We start from the raw sequence: 12631 nt of genomic DNA, 5'->3' as shown, positions 1-12631 counted from the left end.
AGAAGATTCACCAGAGACAGGGTGGGGAGAACAGGCAGATCTACTGAAATACAATGCCTAGGGGAACAGCAGGAGAGACAGGAGAGGTCTGCTGCTCCAGGTGGTTAGCTCCCTGGCCAGGGATGGAACTCATGCCTCAGTGACTGATGATAGCATGAAAGCACTGAGACTTCAATCCCTGCACCACCAGGGAGGCCCTAATCCTGATTTTTCATGAACAAATTCAGCTATCTTTTATTCCTTCAGTTTTCCACACAAATTTCAAGGACATTTTATATTCTTATACATAATTGGTGCTCCTTAAAATACTGATTATATATATATATATATGATAATAAGAATGAAAATAGTAACTAAGAGATACTTAAATAGTTTTGTTTGCTGAGGGCAGGAAGAACACAAGGAACTATGGTGATGGTGCACAGGTGACTTGGTAGTGGAAATTCTATGGGGACTATGCCTGAGAAAAGAAAGCAAACATTGTAAAAAAATAAATAAATAAAAGAACAATGATATAAAGTATATATAAATAAATAAAATTTAAAAAATAAAAATGAGGTAGGGTCTCCCTTTGGAGCAAGGGGTTAAGTCCCCGCACTACAAAGCTTGGCAGCCACTGTAGCACAAGTTCCATACCTGGCCAAGGAGTTGGCCCACATGGTGCAGCAGACCTCTCCTGTCTCACTTGCTGCTCCCCTCAGCAGTATATTTCAGTCAGTCTGCCTGTTCTCTTCCCCTTTCTGTCACTGGTGAATCCTCTCACCCACCGCCCCCCCTCCAACCCTGGCCTTTACCCCAGCTCTTGTATGCATAAATTAATAAATCTTTAAAAAAGAAAACTGAGTTAAAAAAAAAGTTGTGTTTACCAAGCAGTGTTAAATGTTTTAATATATTACAATTCCTGTCACCTTAATTTCCTCTTTTTATAGATGTTTGTTATATAAAATCATAATAGAAAAGAAACTTCCTTCTTTTATTTATAACTTATATTAGAAATGAAAATTCTTTCCACTCTTTGGCTCTTCTGTAACAGAAGTAGTACAGAATTCAAAGCACTTTATTTAGGGGTACTACTTTGACACTGATTTTATTCCATTTATATGAGGAATATAATTTAATTTTAGACGTTCCCGTGGTGTAAAGTTTTTTAGCAGTTGCAACATGGATGAATTTAAACATATAGTTTCACAGCCTGAATTTGAATGTCTTCAGAAGCAAACACTTTCGACAGGGGTTTTTCAAGGAAGAAACACAACTTGTGGAAATGGAATTTTGGAACTACCAGAAGAGTGTGATTGTGGCCCAGTAAAGGTTAGTCACAAACATTAATAGTTGATCTAAAGACTTATTTTTGTTTTTCTCACATAATTAACTATAGCTTTTGATATAAAAGAATAGGGCTTTTTTTTTAATGCTGCACTCTTATAAATATCTAAGAGAAGGAGATCTGAGGCATGTAATAACCGACATTCTAATTTTGGAAGACTGGAAAAGTTTAGGTATGGGTTAAGTGTAGCATGAGTTAAAGACATAGATTTTTTTTCATTAATGGCAATATCCACTTTCCTGTGCTACAAACCTCAATATTATCAGCAGTGCATCATCACCTAAACCAGCTTTTGAATTTCTGATTGTGACTGCATCGTTCTTTTGGTTATTAAATGTCTATTGTATATTTCTTCTTCACCTAATTTCAGTTCTTACATCTGGAGTAACAGTTATAAATAATTTTGAGTTGGTTTAACAGAATTGAATCATTGTCATTGGTTTGTTATTGTTACATTTATCTTTGTGCTCTTATCTTTATATATTCAATTGTATTTGGTAGGATAAATTATGTATACATTTTATTATGACTGTTTCATATATTCATAAATGTTGATATTTTTAAATATTCCATATTTTCTTGAGACGATATAAGGTGTTAATAATTGTTCAGAATGAAATTCTGCTTAAGTTGCTTAAAAATTTTTTAATGAATGATTCAAATTTTATGTATTTTACTAATTTTGATTGCCTGACCTTTCAATACTTGAGTAATAATATTGATAACTCTAACTATACAACTGGATTTGCCTAATTATAACTATAATTTAATGAATTCATGCTTTATATGTTTTGAAGATGTTTTACATGGTACAGAACTTATTTATGATTGCTGTATCTTTCTAGAAATTGAAAGTTTTACCTTAGAATAATAACTATCTTTAACATTGCTGTCTATTTCTTATTTCATCTCACAGATATTTATTTATCTATCATGTATCTATGTCTATGCATATATTAGCTGCCTTTAATTAGTATTTTCTGATATTTTCCATTCTCATTCAGTTTTCCTGTACTATCAAGTTCAGTATATAATAATAATAATTTAAAATTATTATTCAATCAGTCTTGATTTACAAGATCATCATCTTATTTCTTGGGATTCATCTTTTGCTTTTTTAAAATAACTAAATTTAATCAGCTATAGTTCAAATAAAATAAACTTAAGTAACTAAATTTAATTTTAACTAAAATTGATTCTAATTCCTGATTTCCTTTGTTTTTAACTAATGGCCTCTTTCTGTTCCAGGAACTCTTCTTAGATACCTCATCACTCTATAATTTAAAAAATAATGTTGGATGTCTCCAAATTTTTGTACTTTTATTTTCATTTGCCACTTTTGTTTTTAGTTGAATTTTTGTTCAATTTATGTGTTTTGCTTCTTTTCTTTCACTATTACTTTCAGTGACCTAGTGGGTATGAACATTCTAATTCCTTTATTATCCTTGCATTTTTGCCATATTTATTGAATGTTAATCGCTATCAGGGCAAATTTTCACCAAAGTAACAGGGATTACAGCCCGATTATGAAACATTTTTGTGAAATATTTCACTTCTGTTTTCTTTACTCTTTACATTAGATAGTACTATGAAAACTGTTGAGAAAATAGTTACTTTATTTTACCCACCATTTATTTATTTATGAATGTCAAAAAAGTTTCCTTTTGAGATAATCTCCTTTAATATTACATTCTATTCCTTAAAATACACTTTAGTCATTTCTCTTGAGGGTATATTGTGCACTTTTGTATAGCAATAAATATTTTTCTTCATGTATATATTACATAATGTATAATTATGTCTGTGTTGTATATATACATATATATACAAAATATATACATGAAATATGTGTGAAGAGTGTAGTGAATCGATACTTAATATACACCTAAATAATTTGCACTTGGCTCAAAACAAACCTAGTTTCTTCCAAAGAAGTCTTTTGTGTGTCCCTTTTCAATCACATACTCCATACATAAAACTGTCGTTTAGAAATTACAAGACTTGTCTTATAGCAAGAAACTTAGTTTACTGGAAAAGCAGCATACATCTGAGTCATTGTATATATTGATGAAAAATTGCTGATAGTTCACAGCAGTAAATGCTGATGAAAGGATAAAAAATGTATAAAAAGCATGAGAAGACTATTCAAGCATAAGAAAACCCAGTCAGTAAGAAATTTGCAGTTCAAAATTTATATATTCATATGAATTCATGACATATTTACTTATTGACATATACCCTAGAGAAATGTAAGCAGTGTGTAAGAAAAATTTTAACTTCTTGAATATTAAGTCAAAAATTGAAAGAAACTGAAACTGTCATTGACATGAATGGATAAACTGAAATAACCATAAAAGTAATATTAAAAGCAATGCAAGCAATTGGTATAAAGTTCTACATTCCAAAATTGGTGAACTTTAAAGGTAAAAAGATACAAAATGATATGTGATTGCCAACTGCATAAAGGTAAAAAGCAGGAAACTTATATTCTGTAAGTACACACAAAATAGAAAGACTATGATACAAAGCACTCAATTCAAAATGACTTCAATTCAAAATGACTTTCCCTAATTGGACAGTGCAGTAAGCCAAACCAAACAAAAGATTTTGATTCTCTGGAGGAGGTAGGATGAAGCTGTATAAAAGACATTACTAATGCTTACCAACACACACCAGATGATTGCTCTCTGTGACACTGTTCAGAACTAACATTACAATTGAGTCACTGCCATGTTTATATAGCTTGTTATATGCCACCACAAGGCACTGTACATTATTGGTCTCTGTTAGGGACCATATAGGGCTATTGCAAGATAATAGATTTCCTTGAATGGCCATCTCAGCTGTCTCCTTGATCAAAACAGTGATCTCCTACCCTACCCCATTCCCCACTCAGCAAATCCCTATACTTTTCTCATTTTCCCCTTAATTCTGTATCTTCTTTGGCTTAACAGGAATGGCATAGGTATGTCAGGGGAGCTATAACGATTTCTAGTTTTATTGCCACAATCATAATTGATAACCACCATTAAAATCAAGAAAAAGTATTACAAATTCACAAAATTTTAATTTCTACCCATATAGTCAGCAATATTAGCTGTAACCTCCTAGGTATGTGTTGGTTCAAAAGGACCCATCAGAAATTTATGTGATTCCATTGTTCAATTTGAGAAAGTTATTTCCAAAGTCAGTAAGAATATTCTTGCAACTTCACCTCTGAGTATACTTCCTGGTACCATAATGGCTTGTTTAGTATCCAGATGAGATCAGAGAATTTGAGATCTTGGTTACTATCTGTTCTCCAACTCAACTTGACCAGTTTATATGACTTTCACTCCATGTCAATGAAGTTCTTCATCTTTGTCCTCTTTACTATTAAAGTGGGAAATATAAAGTCTGTATTAGAGGACAAACACAAGGTATTGAATCAATGCAATCTAAATTGTGTCATGTCAGACATGAGATTGACGCCTCTCACTTTCTTATTAATTGTGTAAAGTAAACACAAGCGTGAACAGCAATATTCCTGGTCACAGCCCAAATCTTCAAGTGCTATAACATTTCTGTAACCAATGGTGATAAAGAATTTCTCCCAAGCTTAGAGGATTGGTTTCCTGCTTAGATTCTCTCAGGACTAATATCTAAATATAATTGTTATTATGACTTATACATGAACTATTGGATGGTTTCTTCAAATGGCTCTTGACTTCCAGGGAATTTCATTTTGCCAAGGGGTCTTACTTCTTGGGATTTTATTGCTCATTAGTTCCTGACTAGCTTTTTATAGATTATTCCTGGGATACAAATGAGGTTCAACTATTTTTGATGGCCTGTAAATGAACTGACTCCTAGGCTGTGAGTGACTATTTCATCTTCTGGGCACTTTCAGCAGCCATTAAAAATCAAGGATAGAGTTCCAGAGGACCAAAGCTAAGTGATAGCTTGTCCCACTATATTTCAAGTGTATTTATTGAAAATGTGAATTCATTTTGGGTAGGCAATTGTTTCATTATTTCTGTAGAGACCTACTGCAATCAACTTAATAAGGCTTCACTCTTCTGCCAAATAATTAGTAAGAGTGGTCATTGGCCAATGGTGCTTAGAGCATAAGCTTGGTTCTTAAGTGACCAAGTGACTTCCTAGTCTACAAATCCATCAAAATTTGCATAGATCCCTAATATACTAGTTAGATGAGGCCAATTTTTATGATTTCATCATGCTTTTGCCTAAGTATATCTCTAATTATTCCTTTTTCATTCACTGTTTTGATAGTGTAGGTAAGTGAACAACAACCACAATATGCTTTCTTGAGTATCATAAGACCACCCCCTCCCCACTGAAGGAATTCAGGAGTTTTAACAATGATGGTCTACTTGTACTATTTAACCATTATCACTGAATATTTCAGCAGCCAAGTCTGTTCCTGCCACTCCATACCTGGCTAATGGTATATAAGTCCCATTTGTCTTAATGCCCACAAAAACATTGTGACTTTGTCTTCTGTTTTCAGTACAATGACTTCTGATGTGTCTGAGTGGTCTTTGATATACTTATTAAATTTGGTTTCCTTCTTACTTGAGTGACGTTATTCATAATTAGATGTAGAAAAAAGTTATAAAACACATTACTACTGACAGTTCTCCTACCTCCTACAAGTCTATTCTATAAATATTTAAGTTTTCTAATTTCTATCACATTATTTTTGCCCACTCTTGAACTTCACATGGAAGTCATCACTTTAATTTGTATTTCCATGATTAATAAATATATTGGACAGAACTTCATGTGATTTTTGGAAATTCATGTCTCTTTTTAAAAGTGTTTTTCAAATATCTTATAAATATTAGTGAAGTGGTTTATCTTTTAAATTTTTTTTAAGATTTATTTATTTATTTATACAAGCACTGGGTACAGTCAGAAGCGCGGGAGGGTGAGAGAACTCACCAGAGCCAGAGCGGAGAGCTGAGCAGGTAGACTGACGAAATACACTGCTGAGGGGAGCAGCGGGTGGCAGGAGAGGTCTGCATGCCATGTGGGACCCTCACCGGCGGCCAGGGATCGAACCGGTGCTACAGAGGCTGCAGGCAGTTTCGCAGCCCAGCGCTCAACAGCTGCACCACCGGGAGCCCCTCTTTTAAATTTTTTTTATTATGTGATTATGATAATTATTAATATAAACTATATACAAGCCTTTGCTAGCTTTTCTCCCAGTATGTGGAATGGTTTTGTAATGTCCTAATGATGTCTTCATACAGTCAAGGAGTTTAATTTGATGAAGTTCAGCTTATCACTTTTTGTTTTATCTGTTATGCTCGTTGTATACTATAAATCTCAAGGTTGTAAAGCTCTCCTTAAGTGTTCTAGAAATTACTGACTACAGTTTTATTTTGTGTGTGTATGTATGTATGTTTGTGATCCATTTTACATAATTTTGTGAACTTTGTAAGTTAAAGAACAGGGTATATTTTTCTCCATTGAATACCTACTTGTTCTAGGAACATTTGTTGGAAAAGACTATCATTTTCCCATTGAAAAGCAATTTATCATCTACTTTTAGTTATATTCCATTAATCAATATACATCTATGCTCTGTCAATACCAGATCTCCTTACATTTACTCACAAAATTATGTAAAATATCTCTTCATATTTCATTTACAAAAATAGATTTGTCAAATTTAGGTCTTTGCTTTTCTAAATAAATTTAAAATCAACTTTTCCATTTCTGCTCACACCCCAAAAAAATAACTCCATAGGAATTTTGATTTTTTTTAATAATAAATTTTATTTTTATATTCTCCATACAATTGCAACCCCCTTATTTTGACCCCAATCCTTCCCCTCCTGCCCCCTACCCCCCATAGAGTGTCTATGGTTCATAGTTTTTTGTTGATTTTGATTTTCACTTTCTTATAGTTATTCATTTTCCTGGTCCCTTATTTAAGTTTTCTAGATTCCTGCTATGAGTGAGACTTCCCCGCTCACCTCTGGCTCCTGAGGGAGCTTTCTGCTGGTTTCAGGCAGTCTTTACTGAAGAAATGTCCCTGTTCTAAAATGGCGATGCAGGACGCACTCCCTGCACGTCCAGTCTCAGGCACACTCTTCTGCGTGCCCGGTCTGCCCCAGCCGTGGGTGCCCGCTCCCCCTGTGGGCTCAGACTGCTGATCGGAAGGGGCCTGGCGTGGGCTAACTTCCCAGCTGGCCACTGGCTCCTCCATGAGCCTTCTGCCATTTTCAAGCAGTCTTTTCTGAAGAAAGGTCCCTGTTCTATGGGGTGTTAGTGACTTTTTTTCTGGTCGCTAGGTGGCACCAGACATCTCTCCTATTGTTCTTGGTGAGCTGTTTTTTTCACCCCGTGGGACAGGGCACAGAGTGGGAATGGTAGGGAAAACCTCAACGGCTTTGGGGTGCTGTGTCTGCCCTGTGCCACCTGTCATGGGGATTCCATGTCCCAGATTTCGTGCCCCTGGTCTCAGTTCCAAAGCCCTCAGGTCCAGGACGCGGGCTGTAGCCCAGTTCAATGACCACAGAAATGGCGCCCTTTGCACCCCGCTCCTGTGCCTGGGCGCCTGGTTCCTGATTACTCAGTGAGGGACTTTCACCTCAGTGAGGGCCCCTGTGCATCTCCCCACAAGCCTAGGTCGCAGGCGCAGGGACCTGGGCAGCCGCGATCCACATTTGCTTTTCAAGCGCTCCCCGCTTTTCCACGCAAGCTTACCGGCTGGCCCTGGGCTGTGTGCAGGTCTCCAGAGTCTCTGTTGTTCTCTAATGGTACCAGGAGCCGTTCGCTCACCTCCACAGCGAATCCTGCAGGTTTCTCCACAGCTCCAGTTCACGGGGTGTGGTGGCTGAAATAGTTCCTTTCCACTCACAGTCCCGCTTGATGCGTAGTTTGTTCTTGTTGGTCGTTTTAGTTTGTTTTTTTTCCTCCTCTCTGCTGGTTGGAGAGTGCCTACTTTGTTGGGGGGGGTGGGTAGCAGGGTTTTGAGCTTTCCTCCCTTCTAGTCCTCTTTTATGGCAACTTTCTTCTTCGGGTAGTTTGCTGGAGTCGTCCGTTTATCTTCCGTGTCCCAGTTCTCACTGGGACCTGCCGCTTTTCCTCCCTATTAACTTTTTTTTAATGGGAGATCTTACTCGCAGCGTCTCCTCGCCGCCATGTTGATACGCCCTCAGGAATTTTGATTTTGATTACTTTGAATATATAGATGAATTTGTGGAGAATTGACACATCCCCAATTATGTGATTTTCAAACCATGGACATGATAGAGTGTTACAATTACTTAGGTGCCTTTAATTACTTAAATTTAAACCTAAGCATTCTGTGATTTTAAATATTATTGCAAATTGTATACATTTAAAAACATTTATATTTTTATTGATTTACCATTGGTTACCAAAATTTTATTTTATTTTATTTTATTTTTTTTTTAAAGATTTATTTATTTATACAAGCACTGGGTACAGTCAGAAGCGCGGGAGGGCGAGAGAATTCACCAGAGCCAGAGCGGGGAGCAGAGCAGGCAGAGGGACCGAAGCACACTGCTGAGGGGAGCAGCGGGCGGCAGGAGAGGCCTGCGCGCCATGTGGGACCCTCCTCCGGTGGCCGGGGAGCAGCCGGGGATCGAATCGGCGCCGCAGAGGTTACCAAAATTTTAAAATTAAGGAAGGTATATAGTTGTATAGCTTCACATCTCAGTAAATGTATATACCACACCATACCCATAACCAAAGTTCTAGTTCCACTTACCTATGCTATCAAGAGTTTTTTAAATTTCAATTTCCACTGTTTTTTGCATGCATATAGAAATAGAATTAGGGCCTCCCCGGTGGCGCAGCGGGTTGAGCACAGTGCTATAAAGCTGTCCACAGCCTCTGCAGCCCCAGTTCAATTCTCGGCCGGCCAGGGAGATGCCTACATTGTGAGACAGACCTCTCCTGTCTCGCCTGCTGCTCCTCTCAGCAGTGTACTTCGGTCCTTCTGCCTTCTCTGTTCCCTGCTCTGTCCCTGGTGAATTCTCTCATCCTCCCATGCCTTTGGCCTGCATGCCAGTGCTTGTATAGATAAATAAATCTTTAAAAAAAAAGAAATAGAAATAGATCATAAAAATTATTGATTCCATCCACTTTTAGCCAGCATAAAATTACTTTGAATGACTGAACTTAATGTTTGGAAAATAATTACAAAATGTTTAAATCAAAGTTATCAAATCATCCCAATAAATATATAAAAAGTGTTTACTTTTGGAGTTTATTCAGAAATAGAGAAATAACTATTTTTCAGTGTATACAAGTAACATAAAAATGATAGAAAAATATATCAAATATTGCTAAAAGTTTGAACAACATGGAGTAAAATAACATATCTACCTATTTTACAATATCTTGCTTCCAGTCTCCACAATGGAATACCATTTCTAAACCACAAGTCACTAAAAAATCAGTTATTCATCAGTTAGTAGTCTTTGGAAACATCACTCTTGCACTAAATATATAGCTATATAAAAAGAAGGAAATAAAATTATATTTATTATGGGATCCTTAACAATTTTGAACACTGCCTTAATAACTTATAGAATTAATTTTTAATATAAAATCTTGGAACTAACGAATAATAATGACAAAATATTTTCTCAACAGCATTTTCAGTAATAAATGAGGTTATAATTATAAAATCTCTGTCTTATCAAATTCACAAATCTTTATTTTTCCAAAATTATGTCTTGAGGAGATTTGATAAGATGGAAAATACTTCCAATAAATGGGGAAAAAATTAGAATTCTTATAATTACAAATACAAAGGTAAAGGATAGATTGTGACTTTTAGTGTTGACTTTAATGTAGTATATATGCATTCTTAGTGATGAACACCTGGAATACATATAATGGTATAATGCAAAGTTAATTCTATTAAAAAATAAGGGAGAAAAAAAATCATATAAAAATGAAAAAAACTAAAGGCAATGCACTACATTTTTAATAACTATTTTTATTAAAAATAAAAAGAAAAGATAAAGTAAAAAATACATCCAATATCATGTAGCTAGTTATAGATATAGTGAGGTTTCCAATCTAAGTTTGTTTGAATCCAGGTCATGGTCCTTTATTTTTAGTATTTTTATCAGTTCAATGCCTTGAGTATGAGTTCATCAGTAATTTCATTACCATCACTTTTTCTGTATGTAATGTATCTCCTTCAAATGAAGTGAAGTTAAAAATAAGCACAGAAGAAAAAAAATTATATTGTGGTTGTAATTAACTTAGAGACATACTCTAGTATTTTTGACAATGAATACAATTATTTATTTGATTGAGAGTACCTATTATTTAACTTGAGTATATTTGCTTGTAGACTTGCACTCATGAAAAATGCTGTCAAGCGGAAGAGTGTCGTCTAATTGGAAATGCAGAGTGTGGCAGTGGAGCATGCTGTAATAAAAAGACTTGTAAGGTAGGTTTTCAAGCTAGTACATTGTTTTCTTATATATGTCTTTTTGGTAATTGTACATTCAATTTTTAGATTTAAACTTTTCAATACATCAACAATTATATAACTTTATGTCCCTTGCTTATGCACAGTTGATTGCAGAATTCAGAGAACATCCTTATGTCTTTTTCAAACTCCTCCTTAACTCTGTCTTTCACTGGTTTCAGTTCCTCTGAAGACTCATCCAGTTATTGTATTCAATACCTAGCCCATATTATTTAAGCACTGTGAATTCATTTTGGTCATACCTGGGTGATCAAACAACTTATGACTAAATTACAAATGAACCCAAACACACTTGACACATAATTTTTTAATAAACAGAAAATAATGAATTTAAAATTTCATCACGAAAGTATCAGAAAAGGAATCCATGTGGAATCAGCAATGATAAGCCTATCATAGAATGCACCTTAGTTTCGGCAAAATTTCCTGGTGTTGGAAGTGATTGAATTCTTGACACTTGGGAAAATTTCTATTCAAATTTCATCTCCATATTTCAAAGAAACCTGTGTAGCTGACTTATAGATTGCTTCATTTTATTATTATTTTTTTATTTTTAAAAGATTTATTTATTTTATACAAGAGCTGGGGCACAGGCCAGATGCGCAGGAGGGCAAGAGGATTCACCAGAGACAGAGCTGGGAACAGAACAGGCAGACTGACTGAAATACACTGCTGAGGGGAGCAGAGGGCAAGTCAGGAGAGGTCTGCTGCGCCATGTGGGATTCTCTCCGGCTGGCCTGCCGGAATTGAACCAGTGCTGCACTCAGCGCCTGCGCCACCAGGGAGGCTCTAGATTGCTTCATTTTAGCATCCCACTTTTTTGTATCACTTTCAGGAGTTTATGGCAAGCATAAAAACTGATTAATTATAGATTTTCATTGCCAGATTTGTTTTCTCTCTGTCAGTGAAATCTCTCCAACCATTATTCCACACTGTTCTGTGTGTTTTCCTTTTCACTCTGGAGTTGCACTTAAAGCCAATGGTTAATTGTTTTCAAGGTGCATGAATATAGAGTTCAGGCTAGGGTTTCTACTTTTTAGCAAGAAAACTTTTTGCTTTTCCCTTGACAGAGGTTTCCTTTTGACTTTTGTCTCCCAATCAGTGGGATTTAGAAATAAGATTTTTCTGACTATGTTCCAAATTACAGTTATTTTAAAGCAGAAATAATTGTTAAATTTGGTCAAAAGAAAATTCACAGTAAAGGTTGATAAACTGGTCTTCAGAATAACAGTTGACTGTACTGTTAATTTACATTAATTTATTATTTTAAAGCATAGAATTTGGTCTTTTCTCCCATTTAAAGGCTCATAAGTGTCTTACATTCTAATCTCTATTTTATTGATTATAAGCATGAGGGCTTCCAGTTTTGTTCAGTACCAACTTTCAATTTGGTTAATCTCCACCAATGGTGATTTAAAATATAGCAATTTGATACAATTTATTTCTTATAATTTTTCAATTTAATAGATACAAATCCAAGTGCAAAGATAAGTTTGTTAAGACCTAGCAGTGAAAACTATGTCACTCTTAAAATTTTAATTGGTACTGCGTAATATGATTCTGTACTGGTAAGCTGTATATTGATGGTTACTGGCCATGCAAAGAAAAGCAAACAAACATTTATGAAGTTTAAGTAAAAGATGATTCCAGCTTCATCGTCATGTGGATCTTTAAATAGGAACAGGGTTTTTATTCTATGCATTTATGGAATGTCCCTGATTTTTTCCTGTCTTTTTTTTTTAAATATTTAATTTTATTTTTTAGGTTTATTTATTTATTTATACAAGCACTGGGTACAGTCAGAAGCGCAGGAG

At 35.2% G+C, this 12631-nt stretch overlaps 1 protein-coding gene across 1 annotated transcript in view; it reads left to right on the top strand.

Moving 5' to 3' along the window:
* LOC311170197 (A disintegrin and metallopeptidase domain 3-like) overlaps positions 1-12631 on the top strand; it is a gene marked incomplete at both ends in the record, with an annotated part of 64585 nt that overhangs the window by 27171 nt on the left and 24783 nt on the right. Inside the window, 2 exons of the mRNA XM_084232591.1 lie at positions 1125-1311; positions 10677-10827. Of these exons, the coding sequence (XP_084088717.1) occupies positions 1125-1311; positions 10677-10827 (338 nt within the window). The remainder of the gene's footprint in view (positions 1-1124; positions 1312-10676; positions 10828-12631) is intronic.

Source organism: Talpa europaea (genome assembly GCF_964194135.1).
Source record: "Talpa europaea genome assembly, chromosome: 4".
Classification (NCBI taxonomy): Eukaryota; Metazoa; Chordata; class Mammalia; order Eulipotyphla; family Talpidae; genus Talpa; species Talpa europaea.
Note: the sequence above shows the minus strand (reverse complement) of the source record. Positions and strands in the feature narration are given on the sequence as shown.